Raw genomic sequence first — 23970 nt, 5'->3', positions numbered from 1 at the left:
GTGACCGGCAACGGATCGCAACCCTCAGTGTCGCGCCCGTACCGGACCGGGATTGGCAACGGGATCGCAACCCTCGGCGTTGCCCCCGCACCTCGCTCAGCCAGTGAGCGGCTGGTCTGTATGTGGGATCCGAACCCTCGGTGGGAGTGCCACTGCGCTTCCCAAGTGGCGCACTATCACAGTGCACCACCGGGCCGGCCCTTTTTTCCTTTTTTTGTCTTTTTTTTTCGTGATTGGCAACGGATCGCAACCCTCGGTGTTGCGCCCGCACCTCGCCCAGCCAGTGAGCGGCCAGTCTGTATGTGGGATCCGAACCCTCGGCGGGAGCGCCACCGTGCTCCCAAGCGGAGCACTGTAGTAGTGCGCCACCAGGCCAGCCCAGTAATTATATATTGAAGTTTAATTTTGGACTATCCAAATCCATTGAACTTTTATTTTTAAACAGTTTTACTTAACATAAATGTTATAATAGTCATAAGCAGCAGCAACATAGCTGCCTCTCATCACCCTAATTTTTCTTCCTTATAAATTTTAGAATCATTTAGACTTACATTGTCAATTTATCACCCCATCACATAAAACTCATTGATATTTTCATTGAATTTATATATTATGTTATAAAAAAGGCTATAACCACAGTGAGAGCCCTTTTATCCAAGTATGAGATAAGCCTTTCAATTAGTTCAGCCTTCTTTTATATCCGAAGTTTTCTTTACAGACATTTTATATGTTAAGTTTGCTATTAGATATTTTAGTTTGTTTTCATTGCATTGTGCATGAGATCTTTTTTCAAGTATATTTTCTAATTTTTTATCCACATATAAGACAATTATTAATGGTGAAACATGTTATTTAGAATCTGTACCTTCTAAACTCTAATTGAATTTATCTTTTCGGTTGATTTTCTCTCATTTTTAAATAATGCCATAATATGATGAAGATAAAGATAATTTGCTCAATCATTTCAATATATGTACCTCTTTGTTTTCTTTTTTAATTGCATCGGTCAACACTGTTAAAAATAGAGGTCTAAAGGGACACTCTTTTCTCCTTCCTGACTTAATTGAAATGCTTCCAAAATTATTCTTGTTAGTGTGAAATTCTCAACTAAATTTTAATTTTTCTTATGTCTTAACTTAGTGTCCCTTATGGTGATAATATTTTTAAAATATTTATTTTAAATATTTAATCAGAGTTATGTGGCAGTCAGTACTGTGGTTCTAGATTATGTAAACTTTAACCTTTCTGGACCTGATTGATCATCTGTAAGTTGAGTTTGTATTAAATAATCTCCACAATCCTTCCCCATTTAAAATTAATAATTCTAGAAATAAACGCAATCCTAAAATATTGGGCAAGACGTGAAGAAAATTTAAAAAAAACAAGAAAATAGAAGAACAACTATGGTAATAAAAGGGGAGGAAGTATCAAATAATTTACCACGATCCACAGACATAACCCTGGTGGGTTGAGAGTTGATTGGCATTTAATAGACTTGCCAATTATTAAGCAATAAGAAATGAAGCTGGCTTTTCTGGAAACCTTAACTTCAGTTTAAATGAAGGAAGAATTTTGGCTATTGATATTATCATTAATCAAAGAATAAATCTCATACATACCAAAACTGAAAGTGACTTCAGATTCCACATTGGTATTCCAGGACACATCTACATATAAATGTGCTAACTAGCTTTATGAAGGGTAATCATGGAAACTAAATGTCAATGAGCGTGTTGTCCTTCCAGCAGATAGAAACATTTGGCTTTGAGGCCTAGTGTGAACCCAGGAATTCTGACACAGAGTTTTGTTTTGTTTTTAAGGTTCCTCCATTCTTTCATTATACTAACTTACTCAAAAGTAAATTTACATTCAAGAATTCAGAAACATCTTTGAGCACATGCATGATTTAGTTTTCTTTAAAGTTAAAATCTGAATAATAAATGGCCTTACCTACAATGGAGAGAATCACAACCACGAAATCAAAAATGTTCCATCCTACAGTGAAATAGTAGTGTCTGAGAGAGATCAGTTTGAGTACACATTCTCCAGTGAAAAGGATAATAAAAGCCACATTTATCCAATATAGAACATCAACCATGTATTGACTCTGTTCCTCCTTTTCTACCATCATGGTTACCATGTTGAGGCAGATCAGAACCATGATAGTGATATCAAAAACTTGGTTTGTTACTAGGTCAAATATACATCCTTGGAATTTGTTCTGCAAAGAAATAGAATAATATGGTATGTAGAGTAATTTTCAAGTAGTATCCATAAATAAAAGATGTGCACTAAAGAAGAATTTAAAATAATTAAAAAATTTACAACCTAGAGATAATTTTTTTTTTTTTTTACCCCTGGCCGAGGAATTGGCTTTTGTGGTTTCTTGGACCCCAGTTTCTTCATTGCATTGTAGTATTTCTTCTGTTCTTCTGTCATAAAGATGTCTTGACCTCCAAGGTAAAGATATAAAAAAATAAATCTAGTTAAAACCAGAATCATAACTCAGATCTTTCAGATCATTGACAGGTAAAAAATGTATTAATATAGAAATCAAATGTATTTTATTCTATTCATGGTAGCCATAAATAAAATCTGCCTTAAAGGATTACCTATGTATAGGAACATGAGTCTCCATACATAGTGTAATATGTTATATAACATATGTGTATTACATATAAGAACTGGCTCAGTTGTCTTTTGGTGTGCCAACCAGTGTTGTTTTAAACTATGTACTGGTATTTTATTTTATCTGCTATTTGTCATACTATGCATTTTATTGCTAAATAAGAAATGTAATAGAAAGGGCTATAAAAACTAAAAGTAGTTAATATCTCTATTGATGATTTGATTAATATTTAGGACTCACAAAGAATAGGGGCTAAAAACAATAACCAAACTAGTTTTATATTCATTTCTATTTATTTTAATATGCCAACATTTCTTTAACAGAGAAAAGTAAGTATAAAATGAATAGATAATGCACATTTCTATATCTATGTTTCAGGAAATTCTATGGCTACCTGTTTAATTCCAAATAAGGGATTTTCAACATAAATAGGTGTCAACTTTATGCATGATAAGAGTTCTAGGTATTGAGGAAGTTATAATAATCAGGTCTGAACTGATGGACTTTCTAACCGATTATGTAAAAGGATATATGACCTTTAAGATTCGAGAGTAGAAAGCTAATATCTAAATGAAGTTTTTGATATTTTCCACTTTGGAAAAGATTAAATCTCACAAAGTGGGGCTAGAAGCTTTGGTTGTTCTTTTAGGCTCTGATAATTTCTTAGATTATATGTAATTTTTAAATTCATGCACATTCTACATTGGTCTGTAATACCACCTTTTTTAGTTACAACATAATTTAGTATAATCCATATAATCAGGAATTTATTTTTCAGAATTTATAGTTCTGAAATCCTTACTTAACTTCTAGGGACATTGAATTAAAGATGGTCTGATTATGGTTTCCCTTTATTCTCCTGGATTTAGTAATATTTACCTTCCTGTTATATTGCATTTTCTTACTTGTTAGATATCTAATGATAACCAGACTTCCTTATGTGTCTTAGAGTTTTAATTCAGCTCTCATCTAGTGGATATGCAATCTTTATGTAATTTTTGTATTCATCTAATTTATTGGTGCTAGGCATGAAACTAAGAAGTAAAATAAATCTCCAGTAATAGACCCTAAAGAAATAGAGATGTATAAATGGCCTAAAAAAGAATTGAAAATAATCATGTTAATAAAGCTCAATGAGTTACCAGAGAACATACACAAACAACTAGAGTCAGGAAAATGATACATGAACAAAATGAGAATATCCATAAAGAAACTACAAAAGAATAGAAATTACAAAACGAACCAAATAGAAATTTTGGAGTTGAAGAATATAATAACTGAACTTAATAACTGAATTCACTGTAAGGGTTCAAGAGGAGACTTTACCAAATAGAAGAAAAAAATCAACAAACTCAAGTACAGGTCATTTGAAATTATCCAGTCAGAGAAGCAAAAAGAAAAAAGAATAAAAAAGAGAAAATAAAGCCTAAAGGACTTATGGGACAAAATCAAGTGAAAGATGCACACATTATGAAATTCACAGAAGGAGAAGAGAGGGATAAAGGAGCAGAAAGCTAATTGAAAGAAATAATGGCTTAAAACTTCCCAAATTTGAGGGGAGAAATGGACATCCAGACTCACAAAGCTCAAAGATCCCAAACAGGACAAACTTAAAAAAGTACACACCAAAATACATTATACTCAAACTGTCAAAAAACAAAGAAAAGGTTTTGAAAGCAGCAAGAAAAAAGTATTTTTTGTCATATATAAGAGAGTCCCCAAAAGATTAATAGCAGACTTCTCAGCAGAAAACTTGAAGGCCAAAGGAACAAAATGATATATTCAAAACATTGGGGGAAAAATCACCAACCAAGAATACAATATCTGGAAAAACTGCCCTTCAAAATAAGAAAAGATAAAGACTTTCCCAGACAAACAAATGCTGAAGCATTCATCACCACTAGATCTGCCTTACAAGAAATGCTAAAAGGAGTTCAAGTTGAAACAAAATTGTGAACAGCAACACAAGAGCATGTGAAAGTATATATCTCTGGGGTAAAGGTAAAAATATAGATAAATTCAGAATACTATAATACCCTGATTGTGGTGCATAAATCACTTTTAATTATAGTATAAAATTAAAAGACCAAAGTATTAAGAATAACTGTAACTATAAAATTTGTTAATGAATACACAATATAAAAAGATGCAAATTGTGAAATTAATAACAGGAAGTGTGAGGGAAGTATTAAAATGTAGAATCTTTGTATGTAAAGTTTAAGTTGTTATCAGCATAAAATAGACTATTATAACTATAAAATATTTATGGTTGCTTTATGGTTACCACAAAGAAAATGCATATAGAAAATACATTAATAATAAGAGAGAAAGGAATTATAGCATATTATGACAAAATATCAACATATCACAAAAGAAGACAGTAAGAGAGGAAAAGGTGGACAAAAAGGACTATAAGACTGACAGAAAACAGTTAGAAATGGTAACAGTAAGTTCTTACCTATCAATGATTACTTTAAATGCAAATAGTTTAAACTTCTTAATCAATAGACATAGAATGGCTAAACAGAATTTTTTAAAAAGCACAGTCCAACTATATGTTGTCTACAAAGACTCACTTTGGATTTAAGGAAGCACATAGTCTGAAAGTGAATAAATAAAAGAGACTTTTTTGTGCAAATGGTAAACAAAACAGAGCAGAGAGGCTATACTGATGTCAGACAAAATAAAATTTAAGTAAAAAATTGTCAAAAGGGAGAAAGTAGGTCATTATATAATTATAAAGGGATTAATCAGGAGGATACAATTATAAATATATATGTACACAACATCAGAACACATAAATATATAAAGCAAACATTGACAGATCTGCAGGGAGAAAGAGACAGCAGTATAATAATATAGGATACTTCATTACTCCACTTTCAAAAATAGATAGAACATCCACATAGAGAATCAATAAGAAAACAGTGGATTTAAACAACACTAAAGACCAAATAGACCTAACACACATATACAGAACATCCACCCAATAGCAGCAAATACAAATTCTTCTCAAGAGCACACAGAATTTTCTCCTGGATATAGCACTCATCACATCACAAAATTAGCCCCAACAAGTTTAAAGAGATGAAATCATACTAGGTATCTTTTCTGACCAAAGTGAAATAAAATTTGAAATCAACAAAAGAAGGAAAACTGGAAAATTCACCAATGTGTGAGAAAAAAGGTGAGTATTCTTTGCACCTTCCTCTCCATCTTGCTTCAGTGATAACTCCAGACCAGAAGTGTCTCCTGTTAGGAGGGTGTGAAACTTCTGCTTGTTCAAGCAGGAGAGTGGGTGCTCCCTTCACTTTCATTTCTGGCTTGCTTCAGCAATAAATCCATATCTGCAGACTCTCCCTGGAAGTAGTGTCTGCATGCACTGAGTGCCTCAACTTTTACAGCCTTCACCCTGAGTGTCTGGCTCCTAAATCACCTAGCTCAGGAGTTGAAAGAGCTTTACATTCCCAAGTCTCCTAAACCACAGAAAACAATACTGTGACTTTCAAACTTGCAAACAACTAGCAGCTATATCACCTGGTTCAAAATGAGCAGTTTGATCAGAGCACAGAAATATTCCTCAGACCCTCTCCTTGGGTGATGTAAGACAGAATAAGTGGAAGATAAACTCTGGCTCTCAGCTTCTCTGCCAGAATAAAAAAGGAAGTGGAATACAAATATAACACTCCACCCTCTCCAGCTGTATCCCAAGGGACTGGCTTCCATCATACCTCTCTCAAGGCAAGAGCATGAATTGACACACTCCAATTTGGGGGGGTCACCAAGAACAACAACAACAACAAAACCAAGTTGGACAAATATAAAGAGAGCACAAAAAGTTTAGAGGCACCTAAAATCTCTGGATGGGCTGATTGGGAGGGACATCTCCTATATGACACTAGCTTAATAAGACTGGGAGAGGTGGTTTTCTCATCTAATATGCAGTAACCAATGCAGAGGGTCAAGGAAAATGAAAAAAAAAACAGGAAAGCATGTTTCCAATGGAAGAATAAGATAAATTTCCAGAAGCTGATCATAATGAAATGGAGATATGTGACTTATCTGACATGGAATTCAAATAGACAGTCATACAAATGCCCACTGAGCTGAGGAAAGCAATGCAAGAACAAACTGAGAATTTCAACAGAGATAGAAAATATAAAAGAGTAACAAACAGAAATCACTGAGCTGAAGAATACAATAACTGAACCAAAAAATCCAGTAGAGGAATTTGACAGCAGACTAATTCAGGCAAAAGAAAAGAATAGTTAACTTGAAGATTGGTTATGGAAATCATTTATTCTGAGTAGAAAAAAAGAAAAAAAAAAAAAGAATGAAAAAGATTAAAGAAAGCCTAAGGGACTTGTGGGACACCATCAAGTGTAATAACATGCATATCATCACAGTACAAGAAGGAGAAGACAGAGAAAGGGACAGAAACCACATTCAAAAAAATAATGGTAGATAACTTCCCCACTCTGGGGAAGGAAAAAAAATCTAGATCCAGAAAGGTCATAGAACACGTAACAGAATGAAATCAAAGAGACCCACACCAAGATACATTATAATTCAATTGTCAAAAGTTAGAGACAAAGAGAGAATATTGAAAAGCTACAAGGGAAAAGTGACTTGTTACATACTATGGGACCCTCATAGAACTACCAGTGGATTTTCCAATAGAAGCTCTGAAGAACAGAGAAGACTGTGATGACACATCCAATAGTTTAAAGAAAAAACTGCCAATCAAGAATACTATAATCAGAAATCCTGTCCTCCAAAATGAAGAAGTAAAAAAATTTCTCAGACAAATGAAAGCTGGCAGAATTTATCACCACTAGACCTGTCTCATAAGAAATATTAAAAGGAATCTTTCAAGCTGAAGGAAAAGGTTGCTATATAGCAACATAAAAATATATGAAAATATAAAATTCATGGGTAAAAATAGATATATAGTAAAACTCAGAACACTCAAACTGTAATGGTGGTGTGAAAGTCTGTATCTCCAATTTGAAGATTAAAAGACAAAACTATTGAAAACAACTATAGCTACAATAAATTGTTAAGGAACACAAACTATAAAAGATACAAAACATGTCATCAAAAGCAAATTGTGGGAAAGAGTAAAGTATAGAATTTGTGCAAGTGACTGAAGTTAAGGCATTATCAGCTTAAAATAGCTTGTTATTAGTATAAGATGTTTTATGTATACTTCATGATAACCACAAAGCATATACTTTAGTAGATATATGAAAGATAAAATGAAAGAATTTAAAGCATACTGCTATAGAAAATTATCAATCCACAAAGAAAGACAGAGAGGAATAGAAGAACAAAGGACCTACAAATTAATCAGAAAACAACAAACAAAATGACAATAGCAAGTTTTTACCTATTAATAATTACTTTAAATAGAAATAGGTTAACATCTCTATCAAAAGATATTGAGTGGCTGAATGAATAAAACAGGACCCAACCACATGCTGACTACAGGAGACTCACTTCACCTCTAAAAACATATATAAGAATAAAAGTGAAGGGATTGGAAAAAAATATTCCATGCAAATGGAAACCAAAAGGGAATGGGGGTAGCTATACTTATATAAGAAAAAATAGACTTTAAGTAAAAAACTGTAAAAAGAGACAGGAAAGGTCATTAATTGATGATAAAGGGGTAGATTCATCAAGAAGACATTACAACTGATACCAAAGATATACAAAGGATTATAAGAGACCACTATGAAAAACTATACACCAACATATTGGATAAGCTAGAAGAAACAGATAAATTTCTAAAGCATGTAACCTACCAAGACTGAATCATGAAGAAACAGAGAATCTGAACAGAGCAATAACAAGTAAAGAGACTGAATCAGTAATAAAGTCTTCCACCAAAGAAAAGCCCAGGGCCTGATGGCTTCACTGCTAAATTCTACCAAACATTTAAAGAAGAACTAACACCAATCATTCTCAAACTTGTTAAAAAAATAAAAGAAAATGAAGTAATTCCAAACTCATTTTATGAGGCCAACATTAAACTGATTGGAAATCTACAAAAGGACACTACAAGAAAAGAAACTACAGGTCAACATCCTTGTATTAGTCTGTTTCTGCTGCATATAATAGAATACCTGAAACTGGGTAATTTATAATGAAGCAAAATTAGTTTCTTACAGTTTCTGGTGCTGGGAAGCCCCAAGGTCCAGAGGGCCTATCTGGTGAGGGCCTTCTTGGTAGTGATTTTCTACAGAAATGGAGGGTACTATGCAGTGGGAATGGCAAGAGCAAACAAGGTAACATTCTCACTTCCTCTCTTTATAAAGCCGTCAGATGCTCATGATAATTCATTACTCCATGAATGCATTAATCCATCCACAAGGGCATAGTCCTCATGATCCAATCACCTCTCAAAGGCCCCACCTTTCAAATACCATAACTGGATTTTTCACCTTCTTAACATTTGCTGCAATGGGGGTTACATTTCCAATACCTGAACTTTTGGAGAACACATTTAACCCGTGTTGGACATAGATGTAAAAATACTCAACAAAATACTAGCAAGCCAAATTCAACAACACATTTAAAAGATCATTTGTATTAATCAAGTGGAATTCATCCCAGGGATGTGATGGATACACATACCTAAATAAATGTGGTATACTGTATTAACAAAATGAAGGACAAAATCACATTATCATCTCAATAGAAGCAGAAAAAGCATGTGATAAAATTCAACATCCATTCATGATAAAAACTCTCAACAAAATAGGTATAGAAGGAATGTACCTTAACATAATAAAGGTCATATATGACGAACCCAAAGGTAATACCGTACTAAAAGGTGAAAAGTTAAAAGATCAGGAACAAGACAAGGATACCCACTCTCACCACTTTTTGTTCATAGTACCAGAAGTTTTTAGCCACAAAATTAGGTGAGAAAAAGAAATGAAAGGCATCCATATAGGAAAATAAAAACTGAGCTTGTCTCTGTTTGCATAATCTTATATATAAAAAACCCTAAAGATTACACCAAAAAAAAATGTTAGAACTGATGAATAAATTCAGTAAAGTTGCGATTTAAACAACTGATATACAAAAAGTAGCATTTCTATACACTCTCAACAATCTATCTGAAAAAGATATTAAGAAAGCAGTCCCATTTATAATAACATTAAAAAATTACTCAGGAGTAAATTTAACCAAGGACATCTGTACACTGAAAACAATAAGACATTTATAAAAGAACTGAAGACACACATAATTAAAAAGATATCCTATGTTCATAGATTAGATTAATATTGCCAAAACATTCATATTGGTCAAAGTGATCTACAGGTTCAATGAAATCCCTATCAAAATTCTAATATCATTTCTCACAGAAATAGAAAAAAAAATCCAAAAATTCCTATGACCAGGAAAGACCCCAAATAGCCAAAGCAATTTTAAGCAAAAGAACAAAACACACTCCCTGATTTCAAAGTATATTATAAAGCTATTGTAATGAAAACATCATGGTACTGGCATAAAAACAGACACATCAACCAATGGAACAGGATAGAGAGCCCCCAAATAAACCCAAGTATTTACAGTCAATTGATTTTTGACAAAGGTGCCAAGAGCACACAATAAGGAAAAGACAGTCTCTTCAATACATGACATTGGAAAAATTTGGTATCCACATGCAGAAGAATGAAATTGGACCCTTAAATCACATCATATACAAATCATCTCAAAATAGTTAAAAGATTTAAATGTAAAGCCTGAAACTGTAAAGCTACTAGAAGAAAACATGGGAGAAAATCTGGGCAACGATTTCTTGGATAGGACTGCAAAATCACAGTCAACAAAAACAAAAATAGACATATGGGATGCATCAAACTGAAAAGCTCTGCACAGAAAAGAAAACATTTAAGTCCACAGATTAGGAGGAAAAATTTGTAAATCATACATCTAATCAGAAGCTAATACCCCATATATAGAAGGAACTCAACAACTCAACAGTAGGAAAACAAATAACCCAATTTAAAAACAGGCAAGGGATCTGAACAGACATTTCTCAAAAGAAGAAATATGAATGTCCAACAGATGTATTAAAAAATGCTCCACATCTCCAATCCTCAGGAAAATGAAAATTAAAGCAACTATAAGATATCACCTGACACTTGTCAGAATGGCTATTATCAAAAAGATGAATGATAATATGTGTTGGCAAGGACATGGGGAAAAGGGAACACTGTTGGTGTGGAAATGTAAATTAGTACAGCCATTCTGGAAAATAGTATGGAAGTTCCTCTAAAAACTAAAAATAGAATTATCATATGATCCATCAATTCCACTTCTTGGTATATATGCAAAAGAATTGAAATCAGTATGTCAAAGGGATATCTGAACTACCATGTTCATTTCAGCATTATTCACAATAGCCAAGATATAAAAGCAATGTGTGTGTGCGTGAATGGATGAATGGATAAAGAAAATGTGGCACTTATACACAATACAATACTATATGGCCTTAATAAAGAAGCAAATTCTGTCATTTGTGACAACATGGATGGAACTGGGACATTATGCTAAATAAAATAAGCCAGGCACAGAAAGACAAATACTGCGTAATCTCACTTACATGCAGAATCTAAAAAAGCCAATCTCAGAAAAACACAGAGTAGAAAGGTGGTAACCAGAAGAGGTAACTGGAAGAGAGGGGAAGGATGGGAAAGGGCAGATGATCAAAGGGCACAAAGTTTCAGTTAAACTGGTGGAACGAGTTTTAGTAATCTATAGCAGTGCATGGTGACCACATTTAGTAATAATGTATTGTATATTTCAAAATTGCTAATACAGTATATTTTTAATGTCCTCACCACACACACACAAAAATGAGTTGGTAAGGTGATGGATATGTAAATTAGTTTGACTGACTCTACAATATATACATAGATTAAAACATCTCATTCTACTCCAAAATATATGTAATTATTAATTTTCAATTAAAACAAACTAATAAAAAAGAAATTTCAAAAAAACACAAAAATGATCAGGCCAATAGCCCTGATAAACATAGATGCAAAAATTTTCATCAAAATACTAGTAAACTGAATCCAACAGCACATTAAAAGGATCATATACCTAAAAAAAACCATTTAAGTCCACAGATTAGGAGGAAACATCTGTAAATCATACATATAATCAGAAGCTAATACCCCAAATATAGAAGGAACTCAACAACTCAACAGCAGGAAAACAAATAACCCAATTTAAAAACAGGCAAGGGATCTATCCGAACAGACATTTCTCAAAATAAGAAATATCGAACGAGTGGAATATTGACTGAGTGGAATTTATCCCTGGGATGCAAGAATGGTTCAACATATGCAAATAAATGAATGTGATGTAATGTTTGTATCTGAATAAAAGATACAAATCACATGATCATCATAATAGATGCAAAAAAAAGCTTTTTACAAACTTTAACACCCTTTATGATAAAAACTCTTAAAAACAGCTATATATAGAAAATGATATGACTTGAATGTTTGAAATTTAATTGTCATTGTTACAGTAGTAAGAAGTGAGACTGTAAAGAGGTGATTAGGCCTTATGAATGGATTAATACTGTTATGGGAGTGAGTTTGTTATAAAGGGGTGAATTTGGCCCCCTTTTCTCTTTCTCTCTCATTCTTTCTTTGTCCTTTTGCCATGTGATACATTTTGTCATGTTATAATGCAGCAAGAATGCCCTCATCAGATATCAGCCCCCATATCTTGGACTTCCTAGCCTTTAAAACTGTGAGCCAATAAATTCCCGTTGATTATAAATTACCCAGTCTGTGGTATTCTGTTATAGCAGTACAAACAGATAAGACAGAAGGAATTTACCTCAATATGATAAAGGCTATATATGAAAAACCCACAGATAATATTATGCTCAATAGTGTAAAACTGAAAGCTTTTCCTCTAACAAGGAACAAGACAAAGATGCCCACTCTTGCCCTATCTATTTAACATAATACTAGAAGTCCTAGCCAGAAAAATTAGGCAAGGAAAAAAAAAAGATATCCAAATCTGAAAGAAAAAAGTAATATTATCTCTGTTTGCAGATGACATGATCTTATATGCAGAATACTCTAAAGACTCCACATACACAAAGAACTGTTAGAACTAATAAATAAATTTAGTAATGTTACCGAATATACGATCAACATACTAAATTAGCTGTGTTTCTATACATGAACAAGGAACTATCTGAAAAGTGAATTAAGAAAACAATCCCATTTACAATAGCATCAATAGGAATAAAATACTTAGGAATAAACTTAATCTGGGAGGTGAAAGACTAATACACTGAAAACTACTGAACATGGATGAAAGAAATTAAAGAAGACATAAAGACACAAATAAATGGAAAGACAACCTGTGTTCATGAATTAGAAGATTAATGTAGTTAAAATATTCATACTATCCAAAATCTTCTGCAGATTTGATGCTATTCATAACAAAATCCCAATGGCATGTTTTAGTAAAGTAGGAAAAAAAAAACCCTCTAAAATTCATACAAAAACCATAAGAAACTCTCAATAGCCAAAGCAATCTGGATAAAGAACAAAACTGGAAGTATCACACTTCCTTATTTCAAGATATATTGCAAAGCTATAATATTTAAAATTGTGTAATACTGGCATAAAAACAGACATATAGGCCAATGGAACAGAATAGAGAGCTCATAAATAACCTTATGCATAAATGGTCATCTGATCTTTGACAGAGGTGCTGAGAATATACAATAAAGAAAGGATAGACTATTCAACAAATGGTGTTGTGAAAATTGGGTATCCACATGCAAAAGGATGAAATTAGATCCTAATCTTATACCATTGAAAAAAAACAACCCAAAGTGTATTAAAAATTTAAACCTAAGACTTAAAACCTTTAAACTCTTAGAAGAAAATATAAGGAAAAATCTTCACAACATTGGTCTTGGCAATGATTTCTTAGGTATAACTCCAAAATTCAAGCAACAAAAGCAAAAATAGATAAGTGGGACTACATCAAACTAAAAAGCTTCTACACAGCAAAGGAAGCAATCAACAGAGTAAAAACACAACCTGTAGAATGGGAGAAGATATTTGCAAACCATGTACCTGGTAAGTGGTTAATATCCAAAATACAAGGAACTCCTACAAGTCAATAGTGAGAAAACAAAAATAAAAATGCACACAAAAAGCAGCCAAAAACCCGATTAAAAAATGAGCAAGGGATTTAAGTAGTCATTTCCCCAAAAAGACAAACAAATAACTAGCAGGAATAAGAAAAGGTGCTCAATAACACCAATCATTAGAGAAATGCTAATAAAAACTAAAATGAGATAACATCTCCCACCTGATGACTATTAAAAAAAAATCCCACCAAAACTAAAACATAGTAAGTGTTGGCAAGGATAGGATAAATTGGAATCCTTGTATACCATTTGTGGGAATGTAAAATGGTGGAGCTGCTATGAAAAACAGTATTAAGGTTCCTCAAAAAATTAAAAATAGAAATATCATATGATTCAGCAATCCCACATTTGAGCATATATCCAAAAGAACAGAACCCAAGACCTTGAAGAAATATCTGCATTCCCATGTTCATTGCAGCACTATTCACCATAGTTGAGATATGGAAATAACTTAAATGTTTATCAGTGGACGAGTGGATAAAGAAAATGTGGTGTACAATGGAATACTGTTCAGCCCTATAAAAAAGGAAATCCTGCTTATGCGACAATATGGATGAACCTGGAGGACACTGTGCTAAGTGAAATAAGCCAGTCACACAAGGCAAACACTGCATGATTCTACTTATACTTTCTATGTGTTATAGTCAAACACATAGAAACAGAGAGTAGAATGGTGATTGCTAGAAGATGCGGGGGGGGGGGGAATGGGGAATTGCTGTTGAACAATTACAGAGTTTCAGTTACGCAAGATGAACACGTTCTAGAGATCTGCTGTAGTACATTGTGCCTATAGTCAATACTGTATGGTATACTTAAAAAAAACTTAATATGGTAGATCTCATGTTAAGTGTCCTTACCATAAAAATAAAAATAGGACAGACAAAAAAAGTTTACCACTTTCATTTGTTTGTTCTATGGATTAGATAAATTTATATATGCAAACCATTTAGTACCTACTCCTGCATCCCAGAAGGTGTTAACTAATTGAAGTGGCCCTGTGTTTTAGGAATAGAGTAGAAAGAAATTCTAAATTATTCAGAAAAGGCCATATAATAAAGGCTATGCTTAGATTGCAAGATAAAATACTGAAAGGATGATAGGGGATAGGAGATAGTGGTATTTGTCAATGAGTAACTCCCGCCTGACAATAATGGTCATGGTGTCAACCCAGACCATGCTACTTCCCGCAGTGGCCACGTTGTTGTAAGAATAACACGTACGAGCAAGGGGATTAAAGTCAATAGGGATGTGACTGTTCTGTTCATAATGCTCTTTCCAGATATGTTTAGTTTATCCTATGCATGGAGGCTGAGGAATGATCTGTGTGTACTTATGTATTACATATACACACATAAAATGACTAAAGTTGAAAACTGAATTAAAAATTAGGGTACACGTTAGAATATTATTTTCAAGATTAATTATTAAATATTTAAGATAAACTGTCTAAAGGCATAAATTAAGTTTGACTCTCAAATATGAAATGTGAAAATGGAATACGGGATTAAAAAAAACTCTTTGAAAAATAAACCTCTATATTTGGAAATGTAAGCATAAATAACACAACATTTACCAAATTTTCCTCTGATGCAAATAGTTAATTGTGCACACTAATGACATTTCAATGGATGTACGTGTCTTCTTACATGCTAAGCCAGTATCTGGAATCATTCCTCCAAAGGTCTCTTTTCTTGTAGGTGGTGGCACAGCCATAATTAATTGACAAGAAACCCCAGACTTAGACTCCTTATTTTTTTGCAAATCACAAACAATTCTATAGACTCTACCCCCGAAAATGTCTTAATTGAATACATTCCCTAGTTTCCATTGCCACAAAGGAGTAATTTGGAGACTAAGTATGGTCCAGGTGGCAGGTAAAGCAGGGTCTAAATAGTATTTGGTCTGCCCCCAATCATTCTGAGCATCACTGCTAGATTAATTTTTATTAAAGATCAGTTTCATAGTCTCTGGAGTTAGATCTATAGTAAAAGTAGTTTCTAGCTGTCAGACAATGTGCAAGCAACAAAACCTCTCTAAAAAGTTATGTGGAGATGCTGTCTTCTACAGTTGATATAAAACTTGATATAAAACTACAGTTGATATAAGATTACATGTATGAAGTACTTTACATGGGGTCAGACATATCGTACAGTCTTAGTAAACATTAACGTCCTATTTATATGTTCTTCCTTGCTCAACATAATCCAATGACACATCAGCTCCTATTGAAAAATGTCTAATATGGCTTTCCATATCTGCTCTCAAGCAGATAAAAAGATCTTTTACTATTTCTCCAAATGTGAAATGCCTTCAAACCTGAAGGTCTGCTCTTCCTCCTGAATTGCTGCCTCTTTTATTGACACTGTGCACATGCTCACACATTTCTGCTCCCCTCCATGTGGATTATCCATCCTTTTGCTCCCAGTTGCTACATATCTTCTTACCCATCTTCCAAGGCCTGCCCAATTATCATATAGTTTATAACATTTCTATAGCTGTATTTATTTTTTCTCTGACTGCCCACGTACATTTTTGTTGTTTTGCATAATTTTTCTTATTGTACTTATCACTACCTCATATTATAGTATTTGGGAATACAGCATAGTAGAGGGCCTGAAAGAATAGGCTAAACACACAAAATACACAGGATATACTACTGACTCGATATGAACTCTGTTGCTTACTAGATTCATGATCCTGGGCAAATCACTTAACCTCTTTGTGCCTTTCCTCATTTGTAAGACAGAGTATATAAGGATATCTCTATGGTTGACATTATGGGTTGGATTGTGTCTCTCAAAAAGATATGTTGAAGTCCTAATCCATAGTACGTCAGAATGTGACTGTATTTGGAAATGGTGTTGTTGCAGATGTAATTAAGTTAAAGTGAAGTCATACTGGGGTAGAGTGGGCCCTTAATCTGGTATGACTGCTGTCCTTATTAGTAGACGAGAATGGCATGTGACTGAAAAGGGAGAGATTAGAGTTATGCTGCATAAGTCAAGGAACACCGGGGTATCAGAAGTTGGAAGATGTAGCAAAGGATCCTCCCCTAGAGGCTTTGAAGAAACTGTGGTTCTGCCAACACTGATTTTGGACTTTTGGCCTCCAGAACTGTGAGGGAATAAATTTCTATGGTTTCAAGCCATCTAGTTTATGGTACTTTGTTATGGCAGTCCTAGGAAACTAATACAGTTGATGTGAAGATTAATGAAATAAAAATCTCAGGAATTCAGTGCCTGAATTCCAACATTCAATAAATCTTAATTTTCATTACCTGTATCATTTCTTCTGCTATAATATAAACTCCTTGAGTTCAGAAACCATATCTTATGTTTTCTGCCCTCTGCTTCCCCCACAAGCACCAGCCCAATACATACCACACAGAACAGTGGCTCAGAACAACATAAAGTAACTACTTGTAACATGTTTTGAATACATAATTCGTGCATTAATTTTTCTTAATTATTCAATCCTCTATAGAGAACATTAGAAAAAATGGAATAGTTGATAGACTGCTTAAAAACAGTAATGATTTAGGAAATTATCTTCGGTGAAAAAATAAATGAGATTAAGCATATCTGTAATTGTATACTATCCAATTATTTGAAAAATAAATGAAATTCTTATGAAACTAATTACTATGTAACTGATATCAAATTAAATTTTATATTATGTTTTTTAGGAAAATAATCGTTCACTTCTTTTCATTGCAATAAAAAAAATACTTGAAATACTTATCTTCTTTTTCTGTTGGTTGAAATTATCTATGATGACACCAATGAACAAGTTCAAAGTGAAGAATGACCCGAAGATAATAAAGATGACAAAATAAATATACATGTAGATGCTGTATTCATATTTGGGCTGCTTGTCTACCTATAAAATCAACAAAAGTTAGTGGTATGTTGACAATAACATTCACCATTTTCTTCTTCACAAGGTGTGACAAATTAATCCAAGCAGTGCTATCCTAGGTAAACTTGGTATTTCTGAAGCCATAGCATTGTTGAGCCTTAACATAATCATTTTTAAAAATTTATTCAACATTAAACAAGTATTTATTACATGCTTACTATGTACATAAATATAATCTTTAAATGACTGCAAAGGGCCTAAATGTATGTAGTACTTGTTCTCAGATTAATAGGGCAATTTAGTAACTAAATGACCTAAAGTGTATTTTTTTTATTTCTAGAAAAAAAAAACTGTAAAAGAGACAATAGCATATTTATATAAATTTTGCTATTTTTTTCATTTGGTTACAAATATGTCTTTACTAGATTTTGTGACTACATGAACTAGCTGGTAATCTTCAAAGTTTCTTAGCACAGAACTTATTTCACATCGACTCTTCCAAGGTGTTTCAAAATGTCAAAATGGTAGAAACTATGAAAAAAATTATTTAATTTTTATTCTTGATAGCGAATATTTACTGAGCACTTAGCATTGTCAGCCTGTGCTAAGTGCTCTACTTGCATTTTCTTGTTGGATTCTCACAACAAACTTATGAGGTCGGCACTGGATTATTTTATCAGATGAATAAATTAAGGCTCAGAGAGGTAAAGTAATTCACTCGAAGTTAGTTGCAGGGCTTGGACGATGTGGTAGAGCCAGATTTTGAGTCCAGCTCTGTCTTCAAACACTGCATCTGTAACCACTAGGCTACTATCAGGTGGAAGTTCTTCATTGTTTGTGTACACACCAAGGGCTCCATGCAGCTACAGTATGAAAACCACCGAACTAAACTAAGGACCATTAAAAAATTGTATTGTGTAGTGTTATGAAAATTAATACTTACATTAACAGAATCAACTGCTGCATACATAATATCCATCCATCCCTTAAATGTTGCCTGTAAGTATAACATTTATAAAATCTGAATGTGAAGCTCATACTTTACAGTAGCCATCCATATATGTAGTTTTGTTTAATGTTCCCACATTTAATAAGCAATATTAAATGTGTAAGTTTTACTATATTTAAAAATACCAATTTAATAGAAAGAGGCTATGTTTTTTTTAAAAGGACACATTTCCAGGTCACATTCTAAATCTTAGTCCTAGTTAATTGTTTCCAAATTGTTACAAATGCCTGTGAGTTTTGCACATGAACTTTTATGTTTACAAAGGTGGAGGAGAATTTTATAAGTAAGGCAGAAAATTTTTCTCCATTTCTTAAGGATTCTCTGTGCTAGTGAGAAGTCCCTCTCATTCCCCTGTAGTGTAAAGCTGGAAGTCCAAAAACGACTATTCATTTGTGAAGCAATATTCAGATGGTGCAAGGTGGGGGTGTAAATAAGTCCAAAAAGTCAATTATAGATTAATAACTCTCAAATGTGACAGAACCTATGCTGCTTAACTCATGTAGGCACATGTTCTAAGGAAGACCAATTCTGTTTTTAAATTCACACAGTTCTTTCATTTCTAATTAATATATTATTTAAATAATGACTTATATCCTTCACCTAATATTCATTAAAATTCCAAGCATGCATGAAAAGAGTCACTTACAACTTGAAGCAGAGACAGGTAACCAAGTCCAACATTATCAAAGTTCACTTTCAGGTTTTTCCATCGCACATTTTGACTAACATTCATAAGGGCAAAACAGTCGGAACGATTTGAAACTTGAGTTGTAGGAAACCGTGACCCATCTGTGGTGTTAATACACTCATAGAACTTGCCAGCAAACAAATTTACTCCCATGATGCTAAATATTAGCCAGAATATGAGACACACAAGCAGCACATTCATGATGGAAGGAATTGCTCCTATGAGTGCGTTCACAACCACCTATGAAATAAAAAAAAAAAAAAAGAATGATTAGAATTAGTAAAACTTGTTAAATAGGCAACATTAATGGAACACAATGCAGAATTAAAGAAATTAGAAAAGCCACTCAAATATTTCAGACATCAGATCAATCAACATGTATTTATTGAATGCTTACTACAGTATGTGCCCAGCAGTGTGCCAGGCAAGACAAAAGACATGAGCCCTGTGATCAGTAAGTTCACAAATTACATGATTAACACACAGTAACACTATTAGGAAAAACATAAGGCAAAATAACTAAGATGATATGATAGCTTAAATAAATAAAAACAAATAAAAATAATAAACCCAAAACCTGATATTGATATGGTGAAGTCGTAAAATCTGCACACTCTAGAAAAGAGAGAAATTTATAAGCATAAATGATAAAAAATAAATAAAATATACATTTAAATGCTTATGATCCTAGAATTACTAGTATTAAAGATTCCCGCTTGTAGAGTAACTACTGGTGTGTACCAGGTGGAGTTAAGATTAGGCGTTTTTTAAGTACTTTGAACCCCTTAGATTTAGCTGTTTCTACAAAGTGAGAATGATCTTTTTGGATTTATTATTCTAACTCCAAAAATATTTTATATGCAAGTCCTTGGCTAAATATAGAAAGTGCTGGTCCCTGTTAAAATAAAGTTGAGGCATAGGTTTCCTTTTATACTTTATTTCTGCTTTTCAGCATTCCCACTGCTGTTAATCACCAGTGCCTTTTGCTACTCCACTTTTCCTCCATGGCAACTACTGCAGCATTTACTGCTCTCCAGATTTTCTTAATTACTTCATTCTTCAAAACCTACCTGTCTTCTTATACTTCAGCTCTAGTCCCCATTTGAGCACAAACGTGTTGAAGATTAATGTTAGGTAAACAGCACTGTGATCTCTCTCTTTTGCAATATATCAAGCAGGCTCTCCAGACACTTCCAAATAGGGAAACACTAGGGATTACTAGAGCAGGTGTTTGCAAACATTTTCTTAAATATTTTTTAGGCTTTGCAGATTATATCTCTAATGCAACTATTCAATTCTGCCATTGTAGCCATAGATCACAAATAAACAGACATGGGAATGTTCGAATGAAACTTCCTTTACAAAAACAGGCAGCCCACCAGTGGGCTATGGTTTGATGACCCTTGGTCCAGATTATCACTCTGGAGTGCATGGACCTATACAGGTTTCATGGGTGCATGATATATGAGAAGTATTATGATGTGTTTCTTTCTGGAGAGATGATTCTTACTATCATCAGATCCTTACATTGAATGTGACCCCCCAAAAAGTTTAGGAACAATAGGAATAGAAAATGAAGTTCACAGTGGCCAGCTCTTGTTCAGGCCTACCTTTTCATCCTCATTTTCTGCTACTCTCCCCACTATGCTTATCACCTAGGCACACTGATTCTTCTAATCATTAACAAAACACACCTTACACACTCAACTCTATGCCTCTTTACCACGTAGCATCACTGCCTGCAATGCCTACCTTCCTGTGTTTGGCGGCTTACTCTTTTAGTCATGGCTCTAATGTCACCTCCTTGTGAATGTCACTTCTCCATATATATTCCTGTAGCATTGTGTACTTATTATTTTATAGCAGGTATCACAAAATAATTGCTGTTTCCCTGTTTGTATTTCCTGTAACTATTGGCTCTATTCAGTCCTGAGGGACCAGGGTCTCTACCATTATACTCTGCTTTTTTATAGCACAACAGCTGCCACATAGTTGGTGTTTAAAATATTTGCTGACAAACTGTAAGTAATGATGGAATGATGAGTTTCTGAGAGAAATAGGTACCTATCACTCTGATGAGAAGCCAGTTGAGAAAGTTAATAAGCTCAAGAGCCTCAGGACTCAAAGCAAGCTAACTACAAAATGCCTCAAATGTACCAGTTCACTTATTTTTCAAAACAATCCTGTGGCATGAAGAAATATATCCTTTTGTATGATTAACAAATATAACTAGACATCTTTGATCCTCCTAATATATTAACATTCCCCTGTATACAATTCACCGGTACTACAGATAAAGAACAAAAAGCAATTAGGGCAAAATAATTAACGGGCTTAATCACCGAAGGAAGTGGTTTTGTAGGGAAAAGCATGTTCTTTGTTCATGAAAATGCAGTATGCTTTATGCTCAAATCCAGAAGTCAATTGTAAGTCCTGGATAGATTGTAACATTCTAATGCTCAAAAATTTAAGTTAATGCCAATGAATTCCAATATGATCTTTTTGCATAAAGTGAAACATAATTTTTTCAATTCTTTTATGATAATTTGAATTCTGCTTATTAAAAAAATATATAGTCATGATCTCTCTTCTATACTTGGGAGCCATTATATACAATGAATACATTAAGTAGCAGAGGTTACAGTAATAATTAGGTTTGCAGGGATACCTGAAGATATGCTGGCTGAAAGATCTCTAATGTTTAGAGATCTCTAATGGATAAAGATCTCCACTTGAGGCTGGTTTTAATCCAGATTTTTAAGCCCCATTCCAGAGTTTCCGATTCAGTAGGTCTAGGGTGGGGCCCAGGGATGTGCATTTCTAGTAAGTTCTCAGATGATGCTGATAGCTGGCCAGTAGACCACACTTAAAGAATCAGTAAGCAAGACTAATCTCCATGTTAAATTGCTCAGAGACTATAAAGCAGAGAGGCGATCAGATAAACAAATAAGCAATATACAATATAATGAGGGTTTTTAGGTGTCTGAACACAGAGGAAGGATACCCAATTATGACTGGTGGTGGACAGACAGGGCAAATATAAATTGAGGTAGGTGTTTGTCTGCTTTAATGATGGATTAGGGCTGGGGCAAAGCAGGGTGAAGAATTCCAGGTCAAGAGAACAACAGAGGCTTGAGAAAGCAGGTATAAATCTGGAAAAGAATAAATTCAAGAAGTGTAGCAACAAACGAAGGCATGGACTAATGACAGAAAATATGGTTATTGTACTCCCTACCCAGGTTAGTTCCTTAAAGAAATATTATCTGAGCACCTGATATAGGCAAGTCCTTGATGATTTATACATGAGAGATGGTGTCAGGATTAATAGTGTCCCCTTTATTTGCATTTCCTAGTATAGAGCAGATTTCCATTTAAAAAGGGAAAAGTCACTTACTTGGATCCTTCTATCGTCTAATAATATTAGATAAAAGAATAATTACTGTATTTGGTTTATTTCTTTGTTTAAACAATATGCACTGAAATACTGTGTGCAAATGGTGCAGTCTGTATATGTGTGTACATGTACATATGTAAAAATATAAATAGTTCATAATTTCTACATACACTTTTTTTCATATTTTATACCCCACTTTAAAGGTAAAAGCACTATATTAGGAAAGTTAGTATTTTCTTACCCGCATTCCTTCAAATCTAGATAAGGCTCTGAGAGGTCTTAAAGCTCTGAGTGTCCGAAGGGATTTAATGGGGCCAAGGTCTGAGTAGCCAAGAGTGTTTGCAACTAAAGTAACCAAAGAAACCTATAAAAAAATCATTAATTATTTCAATGAAATGATAAAGCATAAAAAGGAAAACCCAATTTTGAAATTCACTAAGTGCAGCTCAACAGGAACAATATGATTTTCTATATGAAGTTATCTGGTCATTGCCTAAAAAAATGGGTATGATGGACACTTTTGTAAGGAAATAGATTTAAAGGAAGGTTAATTAAAATAAGAGAAATAGTGGAAGGATAGTAGGTTATTATATCTGAATAGAAACTATGCATATGTTTTTCAATAATTATGTAATTTCTTATTGAATCTGAAAGTTTAATTAGAGCAATGATCAAAATTTCATTTGAAATAAAACATAGGACATACGAAGTGTGTGATTCTGAAGTTAAGTCATAAAAGTGTGGCACGCACTTAACTAAATCTGAGTCCTAGTATAAATCTTATTCAAAAACATTTTTTTTTTTTGTCTTTTTTCGTGTCCGGCAACGGACTGCAACCCTCAGTGTCGCGCCCGTACCGGACCGGGACCGGCAACGGGATCGCAACCCTCCGTGCTGCGCCCGCCCCTCGCTCAGCCAGTGAGCGGGAACCGGTCTGTATGTGGGATCCGAACCCTTGGCGGGAGCGGCGCACTGTAGCAGTGCGCCACCGGGCCGGCCCCTCAAAAACATTTTGAAGACACCTGATTTTAAGATGGGGCAAATTCCCAACAAGATTGCTTCTCCACTACAATTTTTCAGGATTGGCATCAAAGATCTACCTGGCATTAATTAATGGGAGAAAAATTTCAGTTATACTGAAGAGAGAATGAGAGTGGGTGATCTCACTGGCTACACAATC

At 33.9% G+C, this 23970-nt stretch overlaps 1 protein-coding gene across 3 annotated transcripts in view; it reads right to left on the bottom strand.

The window, feature by feature from the left end:
- Nucleotides 1-23970, bottom strand: part of SCN9A (sodium channel, voltage-gated, type IX, alpha subunit) — a 94146-nt gene that overhangs the window by 3150 nt on the left and 67026 nt on the right. For 2 of the 3 annotated variants that reach the window (XM_008590149.1, XM_008590150.1), the window contains exons 20-25: nt 23032-23154; nt 19355-19636; nt 18643-18696; nt 17583-17720; nt 2356-2460; nt 1951-2221 (exon numbers count right to left, since the gene is read on the bottom strand). In XM_008590149.1, coding sequence (XP_008588371.1) covers nt 1951-2221; nt 2356-2460; nt 17583-17720; nt 18643-18696; nt 19355-19636; nt 23032-23154 — 973 coding nt within the window. Of the gene's footprint in view, nt 1-1950; nt 2222-2355; nt 2461-17582; nt 17721-18638; nt 18697-19354; nt 19637-23031; nt 23155-23970 lie in introns of all 3 variants that reach the window. The other variant, XM_008590151.1, reaches the window with a different exon arrangement.

This window comes from Galeopterus variegatus, unplaced genomic scaffold (genome assembly GCF_000696425.1).
Source record: "Galeopterus variegatus unplaced genomic scaffold, G_variegatus-3.0.2 Scaffold5873, whole genome shotgun sequence".
NCBI classification, from domain to species: Eukaryota; Metazoa; Chordata; class Mammalia; order Dermoptera; family Cynocephalidae; genus Galeopterus; species Galeopterus variegatus.
This window is presented reverse-complemented; position numbering and strand designations above follow the sequence as displayed.